Source organism: Alternaria arborescens (genome assembly GCF_004154835.1).
Source record: "Alternaria arborescens strain FERA 675 chromosome Unknown contig_33, whole genome shotgun sequence".
NCBI classification, from domain to species: domain Eukaryota; kingdom Fungi; phylum Ascomycota; class Dothideomycetes; order Pleosporales; family Pleosporaceae; genus Alternaria; species Alternaria arborescens.
The window spans coordinates 54,626-81,066 of record NW_021167888.1 but is presented as its reverse complement, the minus strand read 5'-3'; the positions used below and the strand labels follow the sequence as shown (position 1 = coordinate 81,066).

General features: G+C 51.4%; 13 protein-coding genes across 13 annotated transcripts; 7 read left to right on the top strand and 6 right to left on the bottom strand.

The window, feature by feature from the left end:
• Positions 1–709: 709 nt before the first annotated feature.
• Positions 710–988, top strand: AA0111_g10209 (hypothetical protein; the record flags this gene model as incomplete). Its single annotated transcript, XM_028643933.1, has 1 exon — positions 710–988. The coding sequence occupies one exon, from the start codon at positions 710–712 to the stop codon at positions 986–988; it is 279 nt and encodes a 92-aa protein (XP_028502216.1).
• A 1,012-nt stretch (positions 989–2,000) lies between these two features.
• Positions 2,001–4,370, bottom strand: AA0111_g10208 (hypothetical protein; the record flags this gene model as incomplete). The annotated part of the gene is made up of 2 exons (XM_028643932.1): positions 2,001–4,183; positions 4,232–4,370. 2 exons carry the CDS (start codon positions 4,368–4,370, stop codon positions 2,001–2,003), a joined length of 2,322 nt encoding a protein of 773 aa, XP_028502215.1.
• A 2,342-nt stretch (positions 4,371–6,712) lies between these two features.
• AA0111_g10207 (hypothetical protein) lies at positions 6,713–7,581 on the bottom strand (the record flags this gene model as incomplete). The annotated part of the gene is made up of 3 exons (XM_028643931.1): positions 6,713–7,304; positions 7,358–7,507; positions 7,565–7,581. The coding sequence occupies 3 exons, from the start codon at positions 7,579–7,581 to the stop codon at positions 6,713–6,715; spliced, it is 759 nt and encodes a 252-aa protein (XP_028502138.1).
• A 3,036-nt stretch (positions 7,582–10,617) lies between these two features.
• On the bottom strand, positions 10,618–11,130 carry AA0111_g10206 (hypothetical protein; the record flags this gene model as incomplete). Its single annotated transcript, XM_028643930.1, has 1 exon — positions 10,618–11,130. One exon carries the CDS (start codon positions 11,128–11,130, stop codon positions 10,618–10,620), a length of 513 nt encoding a protein of 170 aa, XP_028502137.1.
• A 528-nt stretch (positions 11,131–11,658) lies between these two features.
• On the top strand, positions 11,659–12,909 carry AA0111_g10205 (hypothetical protein; the record flags this gene model as incomplete). Its single annotated transcript, XM_028643929.1, has 1 exon — positions 11,659–12,909. The coding sequence occupies one exon, from the start codon at positions 11,659–11,661 to the stop codon at positions 12,907–12,909; it is 1,251 nt and encodes a 416-aa protein (XP_028502136.1).
• A 356-nt stretch (positions 12,910–13,265) lies between these two features.
• Positions 13,266–14,736, top strand: AA0111_g10204 (hypothetical protein; the record flags this gene model as incomplete). The annotated part of the gene is made up of 2 exons (XM_028643928.1): positions 13,266–14,291; positions 14,350–14,736. The coding sequence occupies 2 exons, from the start codon at positions 13,266–13,268 to the stop codon at positions 14,734–14,736; spliced, it is 1,413 nt and encodes a 470-aa protein (XP_028502135.1).
• Positions 14,737–16,072: 1,336 nt separating this feature from the next.
• AA0111_g10203 (hypothetical protein) lies at positions 16,073–17,009 on the top strand (the record flags this gene model as incomplete). Its single annotated transcript, XM_028643927.1, has 2 exons — positions 16,073–16,725; positions 16,781–17,009. 2 exons carry the CDS (start codon positions 16,073–16,075, stop codon positions 17,007–17,009), a joined length of 882 nt encoding a protein of 293 aa, XP_028502134.1.
• Positions 17,010–17,567: 558 nt separating this feature from the next.
• Positions 17,568–18,484, top strand: AA0111_g10202 (hypothetical protein; the record flags this gene model as incomplete). The annotated part of the gene is made up of 2 exons (XM_028643926.1): positions 17,568–17,709; positions 17,760–18,484. The coding sequence occupies 2 exons, from the start codon at positions 17,568–17,570 to the stop codon at positions 18,482–18,484; spliced, it is 867 nt and encodes a 288-aa protein (XP_028502133.1).
• Positions 18,485–18,907: 423 nt separating this feature from the next.
• On the top strand, positions 18,908–20,419 carry AA0111_g10201 (hypothetical protein; the record flags this gene model as incomplete). Its single annotated transcript, XM_028643925.1, has 3 exons — positions 18,908–18,973; positions 19,026–19,226; positions 19,274–20,419. 3 exons carry the CDS (start codon positions 18,908–18,910, stop codon positions 20,417–20,419), a joined length of 1,413 nt encoding a protein of 470 aa, XP_028502214.1.
• A 56-nt stretch (positions 20,420–20,475) lies between these two features.
• AA0111_g10200 (hypothetical protein) lies at positions 20,476–20,787 on the bottom strand (the record flags this gene model as incomplete). Its single annotated transcript, XM_028643924.1, has 1 exon — positions 20,476–20,787. The coding sequence occupies one exon, from the start codon at positions 20,785–20,787 to the stop codon at positions 20,476–20,478; it is 312 nt and encodes a 103-aa protein (XP_028502195.1).
• An 865-nt stretch (positions 20,788–21,652) lies between these two features.
• On the top strand, positions 21,653–23,088 carry AA0111_g10199 (hypothetical protein; the record flags this gene model as incomplete). Its single annotated transcript, XM_028643921.1, has 3 exons — positions 21,653–22,273; positions 22,332–22,689; positions 22,778–23,088. The coding sequence occupies 3 exons, from the start codon at positions 21,653–21,655 to the stop codon at positions 23,086–23,088; spliced, it is 1,290 nt and encodes a 429-aa protein (XP_028502241.1).
• Positions 23,089–23,276: 188 nt separating this feature from the next.
• Positions 23,277–24,124, bottom strand: AA0111_g10198 (hypothetical protein; the record flags this gene model as incomplete). The annotated part of the gene is made up of 3 exons (XM_028643920.1): positions 23,277–23,855; positions 23,906–24,044; positions 24,096–24,124. The coding sequence occupies 3 exons, from the start codon at positions 24,122–24,124 to the stop codon at positions 23,277–23,279; spliced, it is 747 nt and encodes a 248-aa protein (XP_028502240.1).
• A 661-nt stretch (positions 24,125–24,785) lies between these two features.
• Positions 24,786–25,956, bottom strand: AA0111_g10197 (hypothetical protein; the record flags this gene model as incomplete). Its single annotated transcript, XM_028643919.1, has 3 exons — positions 24,786–25,269; positions 25,322–25,456; positions 25,508–25,956. 3 exons carry the CDS (start codon positions 25,954–25,956, stop codon positions 24,786–24,788), a joined length of 1,068 nt encoding a protein of 355 aa, XP_028502131.1.
• Between the last annotated feature and the right edge of the window lie 485 nt (positions 25,957–26,441).

Sequence of the window (26,441 nt, the reverse complement as noted above, 5' to 3'; positions counted from 1 at the left end):
AGCGTCTTACACTACACTTGATTAGTGCGGACGTACGTGATAGTCTCATGAGTTTCCTCCAGCATCGGTATCTCTGTTTCTTTATCCTGTCTTCGATATATCTGCTGTCCATCTCATCCAGAAAACGCTTTCTCACAGTCTAGGAGATTGCTTCTAATTCGAGCTATCTCATCTTGCACTCGCGTATGCCGCCAGCGATTTTCATAGCCGACGTTTTTGAGCTCCTTGATATCGGCCTGACGATGGAGTGGTGTTGAGAAAGTCTTGAGCTCAGACATGTTCGGCATCGTATGTCTCGCGAATGCTCATGTGAGAAATGCTTGCAAAGTTGCGCGGACGGCGGTGGATGCCTAGTAATGTAGCGCGGACGATGCGTATGCGACCTCCGGATGCTCCTTCACTCGTATATTTAGATCGCACCTGCAAGCAAGCAAGCAAGCAAGCAAACAAATAGACAGGTCTACACCTCACTAGTAAGATCAAAGAGCCTTACCTCGGTACACCGCAAGCAGAGTCCGCACACCCAACTTCTCTCGCTGTTCTCGGCCACCTCGTCGTTTGCCTCAATTGCTGAAGTACCGCGATCTCTCTTGCCAGCGACGAGTCGGTCACCGCTGCTCAGACCCCGCGCAAAACCCCACGTACCTCTCCTATTAGCACTCCATTCAGAAGCGATCGCTAATACCAACACCAAGCTTCACGATTCACGATGTCTCTCCCCAACAACGCAGACGATCCAGTCGCTCGCCTCGAAGCGGAACTCGCCCAAGAGAAAGCCGCTCATTGTCGCACAGCAAAGGCGCTCCAGTCTGTCACCTACCTTCACGACAATCAAGCTGTTACTATCAGCTCTCAGATTGGCATTATCAGGGCGCAGATCCAGAGGCACCCTGAGGATATCGACATTATCCAGAAAGAGGCCAAGGAGGCAGAGGATGAGCGTCAGCGTAAGAAAGCTGAGGCGGTTTCGAAAGGAGTCAGAATGTAGAGTACATAATGTGTGCACGATGGCCTTTCTGGACGGCAATGCGGATCATCTCATGGAGAAGATGCGACGACCTGATCAAGGATTCGGAGTACAACCAGAGAAATGAAGTGAGTCGATTGCAGCGTCATGAGTATGAATCGTGATGAAGATGCATCGAAATGTGCTGGTTGTAGAATAGAAAGTGAAGGTTTAAGCGTCGGCATCTATCAGAGCCGCAGTTCCGCGAAACACGTACGTAGCCGTCTTCGATAAAGATTGATGTCACTGCTTTCCGACCTTGCGTCTTTGTGCGAGCTCCTGTACATAGCTAGTTCCGTGAATTGTTAGAGTTCTCGCTTTCTCGCCTAACGGCCATGCTCATTCAAGTGGTCCAGCGGCCGGACCGCTGCGGTCCATCATGTAAATGGCGTCATAATCTGACACAATCATTTTTTTTTTCGGTGCTGTGGTAGATCAGGTTCGGAGTGCAGATCGCTGAAACTTACCTTTAGTTCCCTCAAAACATTCCTAAGGTACAGGTCTTCCAAGGACTGTCGTCTGGGGAATGGCCCAGACATACCACGACCATCTCCAGGACGCTTGGAGACTGGCAGGTACACCAGCGAGATTACCTAGAATGTGTTATAGCGCCGTCGGGTTCCGGAGATTTGCAAAACATGCCCGTGGGTGAGGTAGGTAAGCTTAGGATGGTGTGGGGCTTATCGGCCCTCAGCGAGCTCACTCTCTTCCCAAGGTGCTTGGGACCCTGGGCTTGGAACCGTCAGCTTACGCACAGTGATGAAACCAGTAATCTCAGCTGCAGTGGGGAAGCGGAAGATGTTGGTATATCGGTGGAACAACGGGGTCACAAGGCACTAGCAGTCGGGAGACGAAGTCATTCTCAACGATGTAATTACGATTAACAAACTATGCTAAACGCATCTTCACTCTACATGCAACAACGCCCTCATCTCCGGGTATCACTCCCCCAAACACCTCAACACCACTCCAACTTGCACTAAAGATTGCGAATCTATAGAGGAGGAGCGTTAGGGTCCATCATGCACTGGTCGACACGCATAAGCTGCTTGCCGGTAGCCTTAGCAATCTGGATGAACTCCCTGAGGTAGCTGACAGTGCTGGGGTAGAGGTAGTGGAGAACCACGAGGTTACCACCCTTGTCAACGTCACGCTGGAAAGCGACTTTCTGTTGCTCAGGGGTGTCGGTCTCAGCCCACAACCAGTCCTCTACATCGACGCTCCAGTTGACAATGCTGGCAGTGTTGCCAACAGCCTTTGTGAGACGCGAACGCATGCGGGCACCCTCATTACCGAAGGGAGGACGGAAGTAGGTGGAGGTGTAGCCGTTGAACTGAGACTTCATGGCCTTGACGTCCTCGTTGTACTCCCAGTCGATGGATGCGTAGTCAGGAAGACCCTCCATCTTGGGGTGAGTGAAAGAGTGGAGAGCGAGTTGGTGACCGGCGGCCATCATCTCCTTGTAGACGTTGGTCAAGTTGGTGGAGGCGTCGAGAAGGGGAGCACCGACGGTGAAGAAGGTGACCTTGACGTCTTCCTCGCGGATGATCTTGAGAACCTCCTGGGCAAGGTCGGGTTGACCGTCATCGATGGCGAAAGCGAAGGAGTTGGGGCGCTTGCAGGCGAAAACCAGGTTACCAGTCTCATCCTTCTTGGGGATCGTGGTGCCAGCGGGAACCGAGGATACGATCTCAATGACGGAGAGAGTGACGGACTCAGTGGTGTGGAAACCCTTGAGCGCGAAACCAACGACGCGAGAGAGCTCAATGTTGAAGTGGTTGATCGGGATGTAGATGTGTCCGTTCTTGGCGTAGCGGCTGGCCTCAGCAGAATCCCAGGTCTCAGGGTAAGGAGCAATCTCAGCCTTGCACTGGCTGTTGTGCTGCTGGAAAGCAACGGTGAAGGCAGTGGTACCGGTGTAGGCGATGTGGAGGTAAGATCCCTTGTACTTGGTGAAATCGGAACATCCAGCGGATACCTGGGTGTAGAAAGCGTAGTCGGCATCGGGAGAAGTGATGGTGAGCTTGTTACTGGCATACTTGAGAGTCATGCCCTCGTCACCACCGTGCCAGTTACCCATAGCGTTGGTGTTGGCGTTGGCGAACTTGTCAATCACAAGAGCAGTAGCTGACGGGTTGCTGGGAGCAGGGACGGTGGCACTGGCGCCAGGGTCAGCGGAGGTGGGAGGAACGACGTATTCTCCGGAGTTGCCACAGTAGAAAGCCATGGGGCCGAAGGAAGTGGTACCAGTGAAGCCGGAGAAGAGGATGGTGGTAAGCTTCTCGGTGTTGAGGCCAGCGAATTTGCTGAAGGGAATGGTGTACAGCTTCTCAGTGCCATCGAAAGTCCAGCCAAGGTCAGTGGAAGACGCATAGGTAGACTTGGGGTTAGTAGCGTCGCAGCTGTCCGAAGAGTCGAGCTGAAGGGCCAAAGTAGCGCCCTTGGGAGCCTTGATGCGAAGGGAGATTCCGGTGTACTTGTTCTTCTTCGCGTCGACGCAAGGGAACTGGCTGTAGAAGTATGAGTTGGCCTTGGGAACAAACTCCACACGGTTAGTAGCAGGCTTTCCAACAGTGATGGAAGTCATGGAAGCATCGTCGGAGGTAGGGTAGCCCATGGCGTTGTAGTACAAGAAAGTCAAACGAGATTGAGAAATCCAGTCGTCGATCAACAAAGGAGAGCAAGATCCGGGGGCAGCGGAGGCTGTGGGGGTTGCGACAGTCGACATGGTGCTGCGGGCCGAGGTGGTGGTGGTAGCTCCCTTGGTGGCGGAGACAGAGGTACTGCCACCTGCACTGCTACCGCAACCAAAGGCGATGTTGCTCATCTGCCATGTGGCGGTGGTTGAAGAGAATCCAGCCCATACGAAACCAGTAACGGCATTGGCATTGGCACCGGAGAACTGGGAAAGAGGGATGTTGATGGTCTGGGTGTTACCAGTCAACCCAGTGATCGAAACGTACTTGGAAGTGTACGTAGTAGCCGAGCAGCTGGTCTTGGTCTGGATCTCAAGAGTGGCAGAGCCACCGGCGGGTCCCTTCATCTGGAAGCTGACGGAGTTGTATCCATTGGTGCTAGCCGCCTGGCAAGCGAAAGTCTCGTAGAAGTAAGATCCCGCCTTGGGCTTGAAAGAAAGGACACCGGCGCTGGCGGAGATGGAGCTCATGGATCCATCATCTGGGTTGAATTAGCCATGTTCTGGTGAGAGGCATACAAAAGACTTACCGCTAGTCCATTCGCCCAAGCTGTTCTGGTTAGAAGACTGCTTGGAGAAGTCATCGATCTTGAGGGGTGCGCTGCAGGCTGCGTTCACAGTCTGGCTGGCGAGTCCGGCCACGAGGCCTATTAGAGTAGTAATACGCATGTTAAACGTAGTAAAGCGAGTGTGGTGCAAAAGCGAATGTACAGAAGTCTATGACTTCCAAAACTGATGAGTCTCGACACCCCGCGAGTTGACGATAGGGCGATGAGTGACAGGCGATAACTCGTGGAGATCCTCCCATGTGCAGAGGTCCCTCCCTAGATATATCTTCCGCTCCGACACAGCGGCGCCAGGCATGACACGGGCGAGATTAGTTTAGCGGCCTCGGCGTGCACGTCTTCGCGCGACAGCCCTGTCGCTTGGGAAGCCACACGGTCTATTTCGGTTTGCCAGACTCTGGGCATTGGCAGATCACCAGAGCGCTTGGACTGTATGAGGGATAGGCTTGCTTACTGTTCGGCTCGGGGAACGGCTAGGGCAAGGCAACCCCTGAGCGCGATGCATCGTTTTCTGGGCGTTTGTGGAGCACGGCATCCACATGGTACGTTTCCCACAAGCTACTCGAGCTAGGTAGTATCAGCGGATATACTTTGTTACCACCCGTCAACGGTGCGACTTTCGTTTCCGCGATCAGTGATCTCAGACCCGAGTATCGCCGCGATGATGTCGATCGACAACGAAGCATGATTTCGTGATTTTCCCACGCAATGAATGTACTTGGGGCTCGGCTGAAACGACCAAGTATACTGCAATTCTACACAACGCCTCTGGCTCAGTTTGATAATAGGCATCCTACAAGATACGAGCTTCAATACTTGGCCTCGCGAAGAGTGCGAAGGCGTACTTGGCCATTGGCTATGCCGAGCGTGCCGTGCAAACTACAACAGCGGGGTTGCGTGAGGAGAGTTTGCTGGTGGCTGCAGGAACCGAGAGACGGCGTGCGCCCCAGAAGAAAAAGGAATCAGGTCCCAACGTACACCACCAGCCTTGCCACTGCCGCAGCCCATCAAACTACAGCCTCGGGTTTCCCGGCGCAGTCTATCGGAAAGAAGAAGAAACTCGAGATGAGGTGTCAGTTGCGCAGTTCTAGACCATGACGCAGCCGAAGTAGTCCACGCTGCCAGTCGTCGAAATATGGTTGGTTTTTCTGGTGGTGTTGTATGCAGCAGTGAAAGTCGCATGACATGAGAGCAGATGGCCTGAGGCCGCATATACGGTATGGAGTGGGACAGCGCACACTTTTTTTCCTGTTGTGGTGACATGCACCGGCGATGCTGGTAGGATGGGATTCATGCGAGTCGGGTTCATGCGCGACGCGGGCACAGCGGAGATTGACCGCCTACATCAACCTTGGAAGAAAAGCAGTCGAACCCCAGCCATGTTCATCCAGCAGGATCACATTGTCGCAACACAGCATCCGTATTACATGTCAACATGAAAATCTGTTACTTGCAGCTGCCGCTGGGATCCGTATCTAGTTACTGCTGATGACCCTGTGGCGTGATAGATGCAATCTCCCCCTCCGTCCCCCTGCCAAGACGTCGGACTTTCAGGCCGCCACGGATTGTTTCGTGTTTACCAGACACACCTCAAAGTAGCTAGCATTGACTGACAGCGAGCGATATATCGGGATCACGCTAGGTTGTGTCTTGGCTATACATGACTAGTGTTTGCTTTTCTGGCGGAGAGGCTATTGCGCGCTTCTCAGACCGGTCCATCCTGCGAGCCCCAACTGTCCCGAATCTTCGTCTCGATTTCCATTCTATGGTACATCAGGTCACTGCTTCCCTAGCAATATAAATTTGTGTATCAATGACGATATCACCTCCGGAAGCTATCCTACGACCTCAGATTACTCAACAGAAGTCGCAGTGACCATCAGCATCCCTAATGCAGGTCGACCGAGAGCCGCCGCCGTCGGGTCCGCCATGTCTTTTACACACACACACACACACACACACACACCATGTGCGTCAACGGCTTTCTATCCTTCACGCGCATTCCTGATAGATTGGCCGAGCAAGAAAAGAGTTGATACTCTTCGACCTGGGCCGAGGCGGACCATGACAAAGGACCGAATCAAAAATACACTGTACGCAGCATAGCAGCATGTACCTGCACTACTCCGACCACCGCAAGGGACACTAAAGCCTATACTTCCTCATGGAATATGGACGAATGTCTTCCAACATGAGGTTCCCTACAGTTCAGCACCACAGAACTTGGAGTCTATATGTTCCAGTCACCGTTGTACGATCGGCCCCGCTCTGTGGTAGACAGACGGTAACAAGCGCGAAGTAGAGTTCAGAGACCTCGTTCATAACACCGAGCTTACAACTTTGCACCAGGGTGTGATACGTTGTTCTAACCATAAGGATCAAAGCATGATGAGATTTGACTATGCGCCTAGATTGAAGATCTTAACAGCCAGTGCAGAGCCACGACTACGACGTCTCCTTCACGCCATCGACATAAACTTCAACCAGCTCGTTGTAAAAGCACATGTATCCGGCAATTGGAGCGCTTTCGGAAGTCGGATATCGATAGTACCATACCAGATCTCTGTACAGCTTTCCACCAATGTTGACGTTGTAGTACTCCGCGCGTCCCTTATACGGACAGAGCGTTACTGTATTGCTAGGTGTGAGATATTCCCAATTCACGCTCGTGGGTGGCAGATAATGCCTCGTCCTTAGAGTAGTCTCTAGAAGAAATAGAGGACTTGAACTTTCCGCGAGTGTAACACCATCGATGGCTACCCTGACATTACGAGAAGAAGGCAGAATGTCGATGCGCTTGTAGGGGTCTTTGGGATGGCCATATATCTCCATGTCTTCTTCAAACCATTGGTCGACAGCTCTGAAGTCGACTTTCACAAGATCCTTCAGTTTGCCGGTGTTGAAGATCAGTATCCGGTTGCTGTCGCGGTTACCGACCGTCAGAACTCCAAGGTCTGCGCCTCCATCAGTTCCATCAACGGCAGAGCCACGCAATAGCTTAGCGTTGGAAGTGAAGCTCGATATCGGTACGTAGTATCTTGAGTATGGTCAGTGTCATGAGGGCCCTCCAAGGAGTTTATCAATAAGTACTGTGGGTAGCGCAGCTCCAATTCCCAGACATGATGCGCGTTGAGTGTATCGAATGCATATTTTCCATTGAAAAGACCTCGCACACGACGTGCTGTGTGTTCTATCTTGCAAGGTCCATCTCGAACAAGTTTCTGTGCTAGTCTCACGAGACTGCTTTCGTTAGCTGATTGTTCCTAGATGAGATGGGTAAGCAGGTGAAGACGCAACTCGCTAGTGCTCGCCATATCGAACGAGTCTGGTTTTGTTTGGAACAGTGATCGATGTTAGAATGAATCTACCTTGGAAAGTGGTAGAAAAGATATCATGAACACATGCGGAGGTCTGGTGTGATGATGTAGGCTACTGTGCCGGAAGCGGGGCCGCGCGGATGGGAAGGAATAGCCGGATGCTTACCAACCTCACCAAGACATCAATCTACCTAGGTACCTTATGCACTGGTCACAGTCTTCGGGTCAGCGACATACATACGGCTTTATTCGTCATCTTCGGATTTAAGATTCCTAGCTGTCTATGCTGAGCTGAGTCCGGAGGCTCTCAGCGCCATCATTCCGCAAAGTGTTCCTTCCAAAATCCATCCTGTCATGCCACACTGAGCTCTTAAAACTCATCCACTGAACGACAACTTAGCGTGACAGTTTACGAAAAGCTCGTTGCTCCGTAAGGCGCCATAGGACACACACAAAATCTACTTTAGCTCTTTGATCTCCGTTCCAGTCTTAGCGCCCTTGATATCATCATCCATGTGAACGCATTCACAGTCGTCGCTACAGTGAGCGCGAAGCGTATAGTACTATCTACATTTGCGACGAACACATTCGCATTCCGACTTGCAAGAGCCGCAGGGACAACTGTTGTCACAAGACAGGCCCTGCTGACGGCAGCTGTCGCATCTAAGCACGGAAACGATCGAGTGGGAAGTCATACTAGACAGTTAGTTGGCTTATACAACATCATACGAGGAAAGCAACGTACGAAGTGGTAGTGATAGCACTACTCGAATTGATAGTAGCTAGTCTAGCCTCCAGTGCGGACAGGATGACATCCTGTTGACGTGCTCCCGTCCAGGCACCAGCAAGAGCAGCCTCAAGTCTAACGACTTCCGCCTCGAGTTCGCGTGCGCGCTGCTCAAGCCTTTCGGACTGCTCTACGTAGCTGTCAGCGCGCGCGCGCTTTCGCTACGCAGCTCCTCCTCAGCCTGGAGTCGGTCGAGGTACTCGTTATCAGCGGTGAGCCGAACCTGAGAAAGCTGTTCTCGCAGCTGATCGGTGTTGAGAATAGCACTGCAAGGTTAGTGACAGGCCTGTGGCATCAACTGTCGTACACGGGTACTTACTCGTCTCCTTCCACGGTAGTGCTCACCGATGAGGGTGAGTCGGCGATGAAGCTGCCGAGCGTGTTACTACGAGCTGGCTCCCACTTCTGACCATCTCAATCCTCCACGTAGTCGTCGTGATGACCTTGACGTGCTGAGCAAGAACGTGTTGGCGATATCAAAAGTGAGTGCCGCGGCGAAGCAGATTAGCCGCGAGGTGTGCGCGGAGGCGAGTGGGACTTGGATCTAGTCATAGCGAGCTCGGGCAGCGTGGAAAGAGTTGAAGCTGCGACAATGGGTGTGAGAGAGGGAGACAGATTCTTGACGCAAGGCTGCCAAACAGAATGGGCCCGGGCGCCACTAGCTCAACATATATCCTGGCTCCTGCGGTGTGTCACCGCCAGGGACAAAATCTAGCGGACTACACTTGGCTACTGATGCTTAGTGTAAGGGCAAGGTCGTCGCCACTATGCTTCCCGGAAAACCGAAGCGTTTTCGCCATTTCAGCGCTTTGAGAGGATGTTCAGGCGTCCACAGGCCCCTCGAGATGCGATTTTTTGTACGCCAGGGCAGGTTCATAGGCTTTATTATGCATGTTCGGATGCAATAGAAGCCACCAGATAGCTCCGAGGAATCATTTCAAGATGTCTTACGGTGTGAAGGCAATATAACAGAGGCGTCAAGATCATTGCAGCTCAACTGTTAAACATGATTGACTGTTACTGACACAGCTTTAGTAAACATCGCTGTTCAATACTCAAAGCGAGCAACTAAGTGCCATGTCGTATCCTATTACAGACTCGGAAGCTATGTATCACGTATCAGACAAGAAGCAATCATCTTCCTCAAACCTTTCCATAAGGGAAAGGTACTCAATGAAAATGTCCCATATTCACGATGCATGCTTGTCTGACACCAAGCTGCACGTGTACGGCGGTGTCTAAGTCAGTGTGCCTGTTACTCGCTTGTGTGGTCGCAACCATCGCCTGCGTGGACCGGACACATCAACATTGCCACCAAGCCACCAGACGTTGAGTGCGTTATCGAGATGACACAAACAATCGCAGGTCGAACGAACTGTACTGCATGCGAGAAGGCATCGTGAAGGCTGTCAGACCAACATCGAGATATCTCTGGCAGGACGTACCAAGAAAGTAGCTCCTCACATCAACCTCCTGCGCGTCGATGTCCAACCAAAAGAACCAAGTAGGGCAGTTGAATTGGCATCGAAGGAGTCATCCCTAAGAGTTCAGAGAAACCCTTGAGTGATCCCAAAGCTGGTCGGTTGCGGAAAAGCTAGTGACAGTTGAAGGGAAGATAAGCAAGTTGGAGGAACAGGCTAAGTTGATATAGGTTCCCAGTGCCGCTAGGAGCTTGGCGCAATAACAAGCACGTAACGTCAGTTCCCTGGCTAATCGCCGGTATGGATGACAGCGAGGTGATGGAGGAATCTACAAACGGGAGATAAAAGACGAAATTGGATACTCTAAGCCGCTCCGACTATCTAGCTCTAGGTAAACAACGCCGCTTTCGCTTATGAGCCCACACTTATTCTGCCAAGCGACCTATCTTCACTACCATACCTTGCACGAAAACTACACCTAAACAGCACTCCCAACATGCCCACCGACCCAAACATGGAGGGCAACAAGTGGAAATACCCGATTCTCATCGTGCATGGTGGAGAAGATGGTGAGAGATGTATACATCGGGCTGCATTGTTTGATCAGCGAACATAATGGCAGGTGTTCATGAAGAAACCCAGGGCGTACAGTTGGTAGCGGTGGTTCGGGTCACATGCAGTCGCACAGAGGCATTTCTCAGTTGCCTCAGCGGTAACGACGTTGAGGCGATAGAATGTAGCATCAGTTGAGAGGTACATCGAATGAAAATGACTACCTCTAGTAACTCAACGTACATACATTCCAGTAACGAATCTTGAATTGACTCAGAATACTATTCTAAACTCATTCCACCATATAGTTTGATTCCACCCCTGAACCATAGCAACACCTCCTTGTCCACGGCAGATATTGCCTTTCTTGACTTGCTCCGACTGAATCCCATAACTCTGGCGACCCACACCCCAACCCCAAAGACACATTTCTCGCGTGATAGGCGCAAATCCAAGGATTTCGAATGTTGGCTGGAGAGCAAATCCAGGCTTCTTCTTGTCCGGGTTGGGCACCATAAACGTGTACAGAGCACGGAGAGACGGCATGACCGGAGGATTCTTGGGGTCGATGCCGGGTTTCGGGAGCATAGGGGGATTGGGAGCGTTGGCGCGGACATGCTTTTCACACCATGCGACTCCGGCTATGTTGTAGTCTACTAGGGTTGGATGGGGCTTGTCAGAGTAGGACTGCATCATGGCTACATCTAGGTCGTTGACCGGTGGTGCGGCGGGTGCAGAGGTGGCCAGACCTAAAAGAAGCGATTTTACGAGATATTGGTACTTCATTTCGGCGTCTTTGAGCTGTATCTTCGACTGCTTAGACGATTTTCTGGTCGTACAGCAGAATGAATATGTTTCTTGCTAGCCAGATCAGTGGTCATAGTATGAAAGCGTGGTATTCGGCGTACGTGGATGAGTGCAGCAGTGGAGCTGTCGTTATATACGCTATGCATGTCGCACTCTGACTGTACTGTCACAGAATGGTACGCTACAACCTTCTGCAAACATACGCTCCTTTTCATACTTCAATATAGTTCACAGCGTTACTTGAGCATGATGTGCATCAGCCTCGGTGACTTAGCTCCCAGAAACCATTCATTGCGCGAGACGCTGGCAGAGTGTACCATGATCGTGATGTGATGAAATATTCTCAATTTGTAGTGAAAAACCGTTAACGAGTACGTACCGCTACGTTCGTGAAACGAACCCAGGAATTCAACGCAATACTTCTTCCTCTATACCGCTATACTCTCCGGTAGGAACCACAACGTCTTAAACCTCAATCTACACCTCAACCGCGCCGCAAACGTTGATATGGGCAAAGTCAAGAAGATTGTCCGTTCGATGCGCGCTCGGCTGATGACATCAAACTTTGGACGGAGCGATGATTCCACGGATTCGTCCATACCTAGCATGGGGAGCAGATCAAGATTAACTTCCGAGACCCAAGCAACGGTCTGTAGCGGATCACGAACAACAACAATCTCCAACTTAGTATCCAAGGAATCTCTCTGCTCCGTTTCTGCGACACTAGACAGAACGCTGAGCAACGTTTTTCCCTTCAGAGATCAGGTCAATAGGAACACAGTTCATCTAGACGCACGAGTCGCTCTCGAAGTCAACATTACCATACTGCGTTTCGTTGAGAGATTACCACTTGATGAGCTGCACCTTGTTGGTCGAGGGTCTGCGCTCTCCTTTTTCCCCGATGACAACGACACGATAACTAGTGACTCAAGCTTGTCTTTCGCATGCCGCTCAGCAAGGGAAGTCGAATGCGTCCATGCAGCCCACCAACATGGACACGGTGGGGGCGTCGCGCACGAACAACTCAATCGCGTGTTTCCAGAGTTCGCCGAAGAGTTGCTTGCCAAATCAAGGGCGCTGAACGTCACTGGTGTGGAAAACAGCATGGACAATCCGTTGGCAATCCATTCAGTGCGCCAACCAGAGCAGGAGTATATGCAACGGAAACGTAACAATGACGCGAATCCGTTTGATGGGCTTGCTGGTCCAACGCACCGCGATAAAGTCGAACATTGGCTCATTGTCCAAGAAGACTTCAGTATAAAGGCAGAGGCGGAATCTTCGGATCCGCAATACCGCAAGGTTGATCTTTCGTTCAGACCGCAGGCACATATGGATCGCACCCCTTCCTTCACAAGACGGTCGTTCGACTCCTGTGATCTCTTTCTGGAGTCTATTGGTCTTCTAGTCGCCAAGGATGATCATGAAACCATTGGCGACGAAGATTTCGACAATCTGCCAGACTGGTCTGATGTAGAGGACGATCCGGAATACAACGTGTTTTTCGAGAAGCCGGAGTATCAGTGGTCAGAAAGCGCAGCATCATCCAATTTCACTGCGGAGCTAGAAAGTGCGACAGACGAGCTTGTACGATCTCCGCAGCACATGATGAGTGACGAAGAGGCGCTGTCAGATTGGTCGGACGTGGAATATGAAGCAGAATACAACAAAGCCGAAAAGCAGTCGTTTACCAGCAACTCCAGTAGTGCGAAAGGCGTGCCAGATCTGATTATGCCTGCAGTATACCTACCCTCTTGATTTCCAGGTGTCGCAGAGGGCGATGAAGTCACGTCGAGAACAGGGTCAGAGCAGGAAGGAAGCTCATCAGAGGAGTCGTGGGATACCAAGACGGCGACCATTCCGGATTGGCCACTAGCGGATTCGCGTTCTGGTCAGGAGCCGGGCTGGACTCGCGCAGTACGACGATTCAGGGCCAATGCGCGCCATCGTCGTTGTCGACACCTCCACCCAACACGAACGGACTACTTAATGTGCCGGTGACGTCGCCCACCTGCCCATCGCAATTCGCCTGCCCTCGTCGTCGTCTCTACTGACAGCGACTCTCCCGACCCCCCGGCGACCGCAGACCCCCCCACGGCCGCAGCGACGGCACCATGTTGAAACCGCTGGCTGGCCGTTTGGCACGGCGGCCATGGAGATTCCTCTTCCCTGGCCTCCTGATCTTCTTCTTCATATACACCCTCTCGCATCGGAGAGCATCACATCCGCAGGCGCCAGTTCACAAAGCGAAGACAAAGTCGTTTTTCCCGCCCCTCGAGACCAAAGCCGCCAATTCCATCGAGCTCGACTACTGCCAGAATTTCCCTACAAAGCTACTCGAAGAGGTGCAGGTCGTCCTCAAGGTGGCCTCGGATGGGGCACACGAGACCAAAGCACACCTCAGCACCGTGTCGAGCTGCATCACGAACCTCATCATCGTGGGTGATCGGGAAGAGCGATTGGGCGACCGCCATGTTATCGACATCCTCGCCGAACTCCCCAAGAGCTACCAAAAGGACAACGTGGACTTCCAAATCTATGTCGAGCACAAGAAGGCACACGAAGGCGGGGAGACGGTCAAGGAGCAGCAGCGGTCCTTCAAGCTCGACCGCTTCAAGTACCTGCCCATGGTAGATAAGGCATACATGACAAACCCCTCGGCAAAGTGGTTCGTCTTCATTGAGTCGGACGTCTACTTCTTCTGGGACACCCTGTTCCGTCTGCTTAGCCAGCTCGACGCCTCGCAACCACACTATCTCGGTGAACCGCACAAGGGCTCCGAGGGCCGCCAGTTTGCCTACGGTGGTGCAGGCTTTGTTCTCTCCCAGGGCCTCCTCAAGCAATTGATTCCAGCCAAGAGCCCAGGCTCGACCGACATCCCGCGCGAGAACCGACTAGGCGTCAGGTACGAGCAGTGGGTCAAGGAGGAGCAGCGCGGCGACGCTGTCCTTTCCTATGCCATCCAAAACGCCACTGGACACAAGCTCGAGGCTATGTATCCGACATTCGCAAGCGATAAGCCCAAAGATGTCACTACCACACGTGACAAGTGGTGCGTCCCGATGCTCTCGCTGCATCAGCTCAAGCCCCAGCAGATGGAAGACTTGTGGAGATGGGAGAGGACACGACCATACAATACTGTAAGTTTCCTACAGGCTCCAAGTTCTGGCATGCAACCCGGTTAACACTACTGCGCAGAAACCATTCACCTACTCCTCGTTTCTCTCCTACACGCACAACTTCCTGTCACAGGGTCCCTCAAAGGAGTGGTGGGACAACCTCTCGCAAGCGCCCGTCCCCAACGACCGCCCCGCACACCGCAATGCCGGCTCGTGCGGATCAGAATGTGCTAATGATGGCAACTGCCTGCAATGGTCTTACTCTCAAACTGTGTGCCGCCATGCCGACTACATCAGGCTTGGGGATGCTGTAGACAGGGAGAACGGCGGCCAAGGAGAGTTTGTTAGTGGTTGGGATACCGGAAAACTACGCAACATGGGCTTCGGTGTTGAGAGCGAAAACGGCCAGAGACAGTTCTACGAGGGCTGCATCGAAGCCACATGGCTGACCCCGCAGCAAGTGTAGACATGTAATCGGTCGGCAGTGTATAAAGGCGAGCTTGCATTCAAGACCAGTGGCACATAGGGAGGCGTTGCGGTTGCGTTTGCTTGTCACCACGTTCATGCATGGCGTTCTGGGTTGGCACATCATTTTGGATACGTGGAGTGTCGAAAGCAGCGCGTTGAGGAAGCGCCATGTTGACAGGAAGATGGGAATCAGGCTGATGGACCTCTTGGGCGACCATAATATGAACAGAGTTTGAGCATGGACTCAAGGCATAAATTCACCAGGCGCAATGATACCGCGGGTGTTAGAACTGTACTGCAAAGGATAATAGCACACATCTTCTCACCGAGCCTGACGTCCCTTGCATGTACCCTCGATAATCGTCACGCCAGGGAGTTGATGACGATTTTGACCAAGCCGGTACAAAAGTTCAGGCGGTGGCCGGACTATCAACGTCCCGCAATACCGCAGGTAAAGAAATAAACTTCTTCCGCTTGGGCCAGCTGATCGCCGCTGAACGGCCGTTTGCACTTCATACACACCCTGACAAGACACGATGCTCCCATGTTAAGATCATGCCCAGCATCGCGAACGACTCTAGAGCCACGTCGATTACATAGCTGACCATCAATGCTGGCTCAGATCATTGCGACTCGGTCGCATTCCCGGTATTGATGAAACTTGGCTGCAATGGTGTGTTTGACGGCGCCATTCGGTCGCTTTTTGGAAATGTCGGAGTGCGCTTTTGGTCCGCGCATGAAATTGCACTGCGAGCAACGAAGACTGCACGTGGTAGTCGAGATGGAAAGCGGTACAAAGAAAAGTTGGATTGAAGAATAATGACTACAGAAGATCGACACTGTCGTTTGTCGGCGAAATGCTTTGCTTACTGCCTTTAATCCTCTCGATTGACGAAGGTATCGGGATGCCGGACCGTCCGGTAGTTGACTAGCAGCCGTGCACTTTACCCCACATCCTGGTTGAGGAGCCTCATGACAGAAGTGTCCCAGCTATATTTCACCTATATTGATGCGGCCTTATCCTGACGTCGTCGGGCCTACTATAGAATATTCCATCGTTCTTCCCCTTCCCCTGCCATTGGCCAACTGGCCCAATCTTTGCAGTAACCCAAATGAAGGGCGCGAACATCCCTTATTTCGGAGCGTGGAAAATGCCGAACGCGTTGGCACCGCAGTGTCCATCTAATACGCGAACGGGCTGGGATGGTGTTGGGGTAGATACATGTTCAGTCATACGTTTTAGAGTTGTATAAAGAGTTGTCTCCACCTGCCATCTGGTGTCTCATCCACTTCAAGCGCATCCACAGTCTCGACGACATTCTCTAACCATCGCCATGTTCACTCAGTCATTCTTTACCCTGGCCTCAGTTGCCTCCGGCGCACTGGCTGCGCCATACCTTCACCCACACCCCCACGCCAACGCCGTTCGCGCTGAGCCCAAGTGCCCCATCGTTTTCGATGGTCGTGTCCCTGTCAACACCACACCCACCTTCTTCGACTCGGCTTCTACCAACACCATCTTCAACGCCGACTTCGTCAAGGGTAACAACCTGACCTGGTCGCAAATCCTCAAGTTCCCCAAGGAATCATCGCGCTTCGACGGCGACAAGTTCAAGGCTGTAGAGGTCACCATCTCCGACGAATCCATCTTCCAGAAGCAGCAGGGCTTCCGCCGTGCAGGCCTCCAGTTCCTCAAGGATGCCGCTGACGGTGAGGGAGGCAAGGGTGTCAAGACTCTCCACTTCAGCGTCAAGCAGGACCCTGCCAGGCCCTTGAACCTCACCCACGAGTACCTCAACGTCTGGCACGAGGCTGCCGACTTCAGCAACAACCAGATTCAGTTCCAGACTGGATCTCTCATCGGAAAGAGCGACGCCGACAAGAACCAGTTCAAGATTCTTGACCGCGACAGCAAGTTCCTCTGGAGCGTCCCGATCCACCAGACTCAATGGCAAAACTTTGCCCTGAAGCTCGACTTCAACGCCAAGTACGTTTACTCACCTACTACAACTTGATCATTGTGGTACTAACAAGATCTTTAGCAAAACTACCATCTTCTACTCTGCCGGCCAGGCCCCACTCAAGCAGGTCGCTGGTCCCCTCACTGTCAACCTTCAGGGTGGCGGCCAATACCAGATGGGCATACTCAAGAAGCCCACTGGTACTTCTGATGTTGCCAACGCTGGTTTCCAGGAGGCCAACCTTGACGAGGGCCAGATCTACGGTGGTCTGTTCCTTGAGGACTCTATCAACGGCTGTGTTTCGCTCTAAGTGCATTGTCATACGCAGATGCATTAGTGGGGTTGACTAGTGGTTGTATATAGTGGGAAGTGAACCTTGTACATATCCGTGTGGTTTTAGTTTGCGCGGTCTGTGGCCTGATTGAATCGTATGCAATTCATTTCTTCGTCAGATGTGCAGTGAATATTGTTGGAACGTTTTTCGTGATTTGCGGTTCTTCCCCAGATATGCTTGCTTTTCCATGTCCAGGTATTCGGGCTGCCCAGGCTGGCGTCGCGGTGTCGGAGGTCCCCGGCATTGTGATGGTATGGCACCGCGGACCGCATTGACTCACGACGCATAGCTGGCCTGAGTCCACTGAAGCCACGAATGATGTTGAAAAACTTGAGGTTGAGAAGAAGTGCCGTTTAAGGTCCACAATATTGCCTGCCTATCTTGGCCTAGCGTGCTTATTGGCGGAATGATGGCATCACTCATGTCGACTTACCGATCTAGCCCACCGAGATGACTCCACCGCAACCAGCCTACAAAATGTAGTCTCCTCCCACCAACAGTGTGACAGCCATTCACACGCAAATCATAGTCACAATGTCAAACACAATCAACGGCAAGGAAGTCGCGCCGTCAATCGACGTGAAAAACCTCAGCTATGCCTTCCCAGATGGCTCAAGTGGGCTGAAGGATGTTTTCCTAGACCTACCACCTGGTAGCAGGACACTTCTGATCGGAGGTATGCAACAACAGGAATGGATCTCAAAAGGGTTCAGCTGACAGTTCCAGCTAACGGTGCGGGCAAAACCACACTTCTCCGCCTACTCTCCGGCAAGCGCATGGCCCCCTCCGGTACCGTCCACATCGCGGGCATCGACCCCTTCAAGATGGGTCTTGAGGGTGTGACCTATCTTGGTCTTGAGTGGGTACTCAACCCCATTGTCCGTACCGATATCGACGTGCCCACGCTTCTATCCTCCATTGGCGGCGATCACTACACCGAGCGCCGCGACGAGCTCGTACGCATACTTGATATCGACCTCAGCTGGCGCATGCACGCCGTATCAGATGGCGAGAGGAGACGTGTACAACTCGCCATGGGTCTGCTGCGACCGTGGACCATCTTGCTGTTGGATGAGATCACAGTTGATCTAGATCTGCTGTCGCGTAGCAACTTCCTCAACTTCCTGAAGAAGGAGACACTGGAGCGTCCATGCACTATCGTGTATGCGACTCACATCTTGGACAATCTCGCGACATGGCCTACACATCTCGTGCATATGAGCTTGGGCAAGGTCAAGAAGTGGGGTAGCGTTGAGGAGATGGACGTCAAGGTCGAGCAGGGCGAGCGCATGTACACTGGAAACAGTCAATTGGGTGAGCTGGTGTTGAAGTGGCTACAGGAAGACCTGACAGAGAGAGGACCAAGAAACGGAAAGGGTGAGGGAGCGACATACCAGAGTCTAGAGGGCAAGGGCGGTTATGGAGCTGAGAAGAGGGTGGAAGACAAGTGAGAAAGAAGTGGAAAAGGATACATTCTCGACGCGCTTCAACAATGCGCGTCGACGGAGTTTCAACAGGCGTTCGGGCGGCACTCAACGATGATACCCCATCAGATTCAACAACGATATTTCATCCGTACCAACATTTCGAAGATATCTGAACAAATTCATAAACTCAAATTTCTGGCAACCACACACACATTCTCTTGCTTTTCAACTTCTGAGTCCCTTCACTAGTCGTGCTGTGCTTCGATCTGTCTAAACGGGAGATTTCCATGGGATCGGCTTCCTGGACGGTTGTGCTAACGTCGAAGAGGAAAAGCGCATCCCCGCTCTACGCTAACCAGCATTTTCGGCCACTCAGTCATTCGCGACCCTTTCAACCATCCCGTCGAATGCATGTTACGGTTCGCAAGAGCAGTTAGTAGATACAACATGGCCCAAACGCCGCGCAAACCCCTAATCACCATTGTGGGTGCGACAGGCACCGGCAAATCAGATGTAAAGCCCACGTTGCTCATCTAGACCATGTCTTACTGACCACAGTAGGTAGTTGGCTGTGGAGATTGCGCGAAGATACAATGGCGAAATTATCAACGGAGATGCTATGCAGCTGTATCGCGGGTTGCCTATCATCACCAATAAAATAACACAGGATGAGATGAGAGGAGTGCCTCACCATCTCCTCGGCTGCATAAGTCTTGAAGAAGAAACTTGGACTGTAGGGAAATTCGTGGGCGAGGCTTTGAGAACAGTATGATAAGAGAGAACTCTTATCCGGAGGAACACTGACGTATCTAGATCGACGAAATCCGAAGTCGAGGAAAACTACCGGTCTTGGTCGGTGGCACTCATTACTACACACAATCACTCTTATTCCAAGATGCGCTGGCAGATGAGCCGGAGCTGAACTTGAACGAGAACAGTCAGTCTCTACCGATACTAGAAGAGCCTACCGATGTCTTGCATGCGAAACTCAGGGATGTTGATCCTATCATGGCCGACAGGTGGCATCCCAACGAGCGGCGCAAGATTCAGCGATCACTTGAGATATACTTAAGAACAGGCAAACCAGCGTCGCAACTCTACAAGGAACAAAAGCTTCAACGCGACGCTCTTGCTGCTCAGACGGATGGCGCGGCATCTGACAGTCTTCGCTTCGAGACCCTGGTATTCTGGGTGCACGCAAACAAGGACGTGCTGCATCGTCGTCTTGATGGCCGTGTTGATAAGATGATCGCACGAGGCCTTCTGTCTGAGGTTGAGGAACTGAGTAGCTTCCGCGAACGCCACGAATCCAGTATGGGCGCCATTATTGACCAGACTCGCGGCATTTGGGTATCTATAGGATACAAGGAGTTTTTGGAATACCAAAGCGCTCTCTCCGATTATACGAAGACGGCCCCTGAGCTAGAGAAGCTTAAGAGCCTAGCCGTCGAGAAGACGCAGGCTGCCACGCGCCAATATGCCAACCGGCAGATCAAGTGGATTCGGATCAAGCTTCTTAATGCATTGTTTGGGGCAGGTCAAAAGGACAATACATTCCTGGTCGATGGGTCTGATATATCGCGATGGGAGGACAAGGTCGTAAAACCTGCCACAGCCATCACCGAACAATTCCTCTCTGGCCAGCCACTGCCACCTCCCTCATCACTATCACCAGTTGCAGCTGAAATGCTGACGCCAAAACGCGAGTACGATCTGGGACAGCGACCAGACCTCTGGCAAAAGAAGGTCTGCGAAACATGCGGTACAACATCTATTACCGAGAATGACTGGAATTTACACCGCCAAAGCCGCGCCCATCGACGAGCAGTAGGTGCGAAAAAGAAGCAAGAGAACGCTTCAAAGATGCGAAAAGATGGCGCCGAAGATCCAAAAGCAGAGGTTGTTGATGTTCTCGAACACTACCTGGAAACTTTTCCTACAGAACAAGAGCTCAAATGAGGGGTGAGCTGATATGCCGGCTTTATGTTACCACCCTGGCGCGCAATCTTCTAGTCTCAGCATGAACACCCACAGGTGCCCGCAGGATAGACGTTACAGTCAGCACACCCAGCATCCACGGCAACATTCGGTGCACAAGCCGCATCGCTTCCACACGTCAACCAACCACCCGAACCCCCATTTTTGGCCAGCCAGCACCACTCTCCTTTGCTTCCACACTGCCCGTTCCAGCAATAGCCGTTTTCGCAACCGTAGTTGCGCACAGCGCAGGCTTGCGCGCTGACATCTGCGAGAGGATGGGGCTGCTCGAGAGCCTGGATGGTGACGGCAGCACCGAGAAGAGATGCGATGATAGGGGTGAATCTCATGATTTCAGTTGGTCTGTTGACAGCGTCAGTCATGTTTTGGACGTTGGAGCGTTTCCAATGTCTAGGAGTGGCTCTTACTACTTTGAGGGTGTCGTTGGTCTTGTACCTAGGGTAGGGTTTGAAATATTGATCTGTATGTTTCTGAAGGACAAAGCAGTGATAGCTACTGTATGATTCTCTCGCTGTCTTCTCATTCTTATATACCTCTTTCAACACCCTTGTACAACCCCGACTGTCAAGTAATGTATTCAGCGCTCACTCTACACCGATTTCTGTGCATTCAACACTGCCGTACTGATAATCTAGTGTAACGGCGATTAATATCCATGAAAATCATACGAAGCGGTGAAGATGGTTTCAGGGTGTTGTTGCTCGTTCATCAGAAATCTGACGTTCAACGCTGTTACACTGCAGTTATATGCTTACATGGGTACAAGTACCGTGACCAATCGGTTCTCTCGAAGCCAAGAGACACTCCACCTCATACGATATCATGTTCATCATTTTTGAATATACTATGAGAGCTTATGTATATTACTGCTACACTTCAGCTTACACGGGGTCGACCTTCATGCTGCACCTTGATGAATATTGACCTGTTTGACACCTCAGTACTCCAGTGCGCCTGCCTTAGCATCTCAACGCGCCTTTCACTCTCACCTCGGATACACGGCTACCCAATTTCCGCAGTGAACATGTTTGCTTGTAGCCTAAATGATAACCCACTACGACTTCTCACCTCTCCCTTGTATGGCTAGCATAATTTGCTTGTCTGGTGAAGATTACAGCTAGCACCGCCTCCGCTCCTTCCTTTTCTTACCAGCTCGGACTCACACACTCACCTACAACACTCCGAGTAGACAGAATGAAGCTCTCTTGGATTATATTAATCGCAGGTCTCATTGCCCTTGGCGCGACTGAGTGTTTACAAAATCTCACTAATGACAAGGCCGTCATCGATGGTGACGCTAAGGCTCTTGGGTACCAGAAACTTGCTATTAGAGGCGATACAGACTCCGACCCCGATGACGATTCTGACGACGACGACGACGACGACGACGACTCTGATGACGAAGACGAGGATGATGACAACGATGACGGCTACACAAACCCTGCTACCGATAAAGTCTGGTTTGACTCACAATGTCGAGGAGCAAAACTTATGTTTGCGTCTACTCAAAATCCACCGGAAGCCATTCGATTCCTGAATCCTTTGACATCTCAATGGGATGGTGATATGAAGCATGAGCTTGCGACATGGGGTTACAAAGAAGATGTTTCTGATCCTGATGGCGAATGTGAAATCGGTGCACTCCAGCCAATGCTCGATGAGCTAAAACTTTCCAAAGTGAACAATCTTCACGGCGGACCGAACCATTGTTTCTCTGTATTTCACGCCGATAGCGACATCGTGGAAAAGGATCCACAAGGGAGAATGCCACCTCGTAAGAAACAGTACTATACTGCCAATGGTCGGAGATACAGGGTGAGCTTATTCTTGAAGTTCTTCTGCTGTCTCTCTACTGACACCTTCCCACGTCTAGGTCACAACGGCCTATGCCACCATCATCATCAACCCGCAAGCTGGTCTAATCTATTTCCTTCGGCGCGGCTCTGCCGTAAAAGAGGCCCGTGATCTATGGCGTATACGCAAAGGAGACCCAGTTCCGCCTGATGAGTTGCCAGCTTTACGTGCGAGTTCAGATCTAGCATGGGGGTTCTGGAACCGAGTAAGGCGCGATAAGCTGGCAGAAATTCATGGCTTTGTGTCTATGCTCATAACCAACGGCGAGACGCGGAGAATCATCGATAGGATACTGAGGGAGCAAGAACTAGACAGGGTGCCCCTCTGGCCGGGAATCGACGTCAAGATAAACACTCCGCAGTACATGGCTCTTCTGGGTACGTTCGCGTGTTACACCTCTTTTCAATGCTTTTTCAAGGTCTTGCGTGCCTCGAGTTCTGGATCGAACTAACAATGTGCTCTTAGGCAGTCCAAACGGTAGAGCAGTAGGTTACTTTCTTGCTCAACATAAAGCACAGATAGGTGGCAATCGTTGCGTCAAGACTATTCGCATTTTCCGTGGAGACGCGATGACAGAAATGCCTAATTTACTCTTCGTCGTTGAATGGGCGCCATCTCCACCAGCAAATGCACCGATGGATCCAGTGGGAGAATGGTTGCCCTATCCAGATGATGGTATAGGAGCTCTCACGGATTTTCAAGTAGGTAGTGTGGTCAAGAGGAGTGACGATGGAAGAAACATGGTGAGGAGTCACAACGTTTGGGTGAAGCTGTAATGTCCGGAGTTTCTCCCATTTTATCAAGCGAGATTCCGGAGAGCCAACTCTCTGTATGTACTATTGATGTTTTTCAGAGAGATAGCTCTCAAGATGTTGTCCCATCGTATCCACTCTGCATTGTCTCGAGTTGCTAAGCATCACATTTCCCCCTATAACCCGCATAACCAGAGGAGCGTTCCTAGCTCTCACTTACACGCAGGAACACGTTGATAGCAGCCACAGTCAGGACAGTAGAAATAGGGCTTTTTGCATAGGTCATCAATTTCGACAAGCTTTTGATTGCAATCGGAGCACATAGCGCGATCCTTCCCTCCCAAGATCTTGCCACGCTGAGAGTGAAGTGCAACGTCTGCGGCAAAGATCGGGTAAGCAAGGAGCAATTTTTCGAAATTTTTGGTGTCGAGGAGGTCGTTGTGCTGTTTGAAGATGACAGCGGTGATGAGGCGTCCCATAGATTCATCAGCTTTGACCTCAGTACCGTAGTGAGCCTTGATCGAAGTGGTGAGTATGTCTTCTCGGTTTTTGATAGCGCACATGAGAACGATCTTGACATCTTCTGCTGCCGATTCAAAGAGTTTTCCGACATCGTACTTATCAGCCACCGCATAAATTCTAAACGGGATAAGAACACGCTTGTTGTGGTCGCTGCCTGCTAGCCTAGCGATCTCGCCTTTATCGTAGATACCGGTGTAGATGAACTTGAGGAGGAATTCGAAGCATTCGGGATTGTCCTCGTGTAGTTCTATAGCGCCCTCGGATGCTTCCTGGAGACAATTAGTATATTGTCTCGGGTGACTATAAGACATTTTCTGACCTTAAAACTACCGGTAAAGGCGTTGAGAAAGTAGCCAGATGCGAGGCACAGTACAGCCTTATGTGCATGATACTCGCGCATCTTGCCTTCGTATACTTGCTTGATCTTGACATCTGAGAGAGTGGGGTTGTTGAACATCCTGTAGTCAAGTTATCTTTCGGCGCTCGGAGAGCTAGCAGGTTTTACTTACTTAGCGGCTGCTCGTGTTGATCCAGACATGGTGAGGAGTAGTTGACCAGGAAGAGTCACAGCTAAGGCTTGCAATAACTGGATGAGTTGTGTGCACATAACGGCATTTGCACCTAGATAATCGAGCACTTGCATCAAATAGGTTAGCGGGGACTGTCGCGGTGTAGGCGCGGTAGATTACTGCATCTGGTGAGTGAGCGAGTGATGAAAGTGAGAGAAGAGCCACAAAACGTTTGGAGAGACTAATATTGCCTCAAGAAACTTGACCTCTTGCCGCTTGCAGATTACTGTCTATCTCTGGAGCTATTCACCGAAAAAGACCTTTCCATGTCTGAGGCCGTGCTTTTCTGGAACCTGACACGCGTGAGGTATTCTGACGAACTATGACCGCTTCCTATGGTGTCAGAGTAGCCATCAAGTAAGGAAGTCCTGCATGAAAGGCAATGTCAGTATACAAAGCGGATGTAATCGAACTTGAAAAGAGACTCAGAATGAAGAAGATGGAAGCCGAGATTCTTAAAAGTATGGGCGAATTGGTATAGAACACTATGATAATATATACTACTCGAATTTGACCGAATGCTTGGACGGACGCATACCAGGCCCTGCGTCGCTTGGAGGTCTACACGACTTTTCAACTCACTTGACACTCGAATGCGCGGCTTTCTCGATCCTTAATGTGAAAGTACGCTTACAAGTCGTCAATGAGCGGGCTAAGACCTTGGGCAGTGCCGATCTTGTCTTCGTAAAAGAACCTTCGCCTTTCGACATTGTTACGGTCTGCCATCCACGTCGCGAACGCAGGAGCATCTGTGCCAGGCTGCTGGAGGATGGGCTCCGCACCCTTACCCGCTGGGATATCCTCGCGAACACTCCAGCTGCCACCGGTTTGGTATTCGTCGCTGAGCATGAAACTATGCAGCAGTTTTGCGCCTTCGGGGTGTGGTGCCTTCTTCAAGATGGCGCCAGTCTGAGCCCAAGAGGTAAAGTTAGCATCGCTGGGTAGTGAATATCTAATCGGCAGCTGGTCCGTGAATGACGAGCCTCCAGTGAAGGTTACTGCGCTACTGCTGTTGGCGGCACGAACGAGCGCGCCAGGGGTAGCTGTGCCGCGTACCCAGCGAGGGTTGTTGGCAAGCAGCGCGTCAAACCATTCCTGACCAAGCTCCTGTAGGCTAGGGATGTTGTTAGTCGATCTTTATACGAAGTAGGATGGAATAGACTTACATGAGCTCGAACTGGTATAGTACTGCATCATCATCGTTGGGATAGGTCAGAACAATCTTGTCCTTGAACTCGGGCTTGGTAAAGTCTTGGTACGATGTTGGTAGCGTGCTAGTCTTGTTCATGTTGGCGGAGATTCTATTGTTGTTTTAGCTTGTGGAAAAGATGCCAGTTTGGAGAGTATCATACCCCCAGTTGAAGATGAGCAGTCCACTGTAGGCTGCATCCGCGTCCTTGAACACAGGGTATACCTTGTCGAAGTTCAATGGCGCGTAGTTCATCAAAGCACCTTCTTTCTTCCAGCGTGGATAATCGTGCAGCGTTTGCAGGATAATGCTATCAACGTAAACATTGTCGGCTGCCAGCTGATCATCAAGATTGCCGTCGTGGTACTTGGAGAGATCGACAGTGACGTTGAGCGTCATGTTGGGGAACCTTGTTTCGAAGGCTGTTTTCAACCCATTCTGTTGGGTTTTCTCGTCACCGCCATGCCAAAGAGTAACGACGCCACCTTCGGCAAGAGCTGCTTTGTAGATCTCATCAATGCTGCGTGTTTCCCGCTCGAAAGTCGTGTTTGGGGCATAAGCTGCTAGAGAGGCTCCGGCAAAGAGTGCCAGGCTGGAGAATGTAGAGCGCATGATGGTTTGCGTCGGTCGATTGCTGAAGTGGTGGCGCAGTTACAATCGAGGCACAGCATACCTACATCTTATACTGAAGAAAACTTTACTCACAGACCGTTACGCTAACGATGCTATCACTACAGATTAATTACGATCACTGTCTCCTGTTCTGCTTGAGTAATCGCGGAATTGTTCCACCTTTGTTCGGTCTTCGGTCCTTTAGAACTTGTTCGCGGACCGAAATGAGGCTGAGGCTTCGTAACATAGCGTGGCGCGGACGTCATGTAGCAGTGTGAACCACGTTGTGATGGCAGTCACTCATGGACCAAGCCTTCAAAGACATAGTGAGGAGCTCCTAGCACATAGAGTAACGTGCCGACACATGTGCTGCCAACTTCATAGCTCTCGACGGCACCGGCTAATAGACACGAACAGTTTCCCCAGCGCGGGCCGTGCGGGTGTAGTGGAACTTAGTATGAAGAAGCCCGGAGATCCGCACAGAC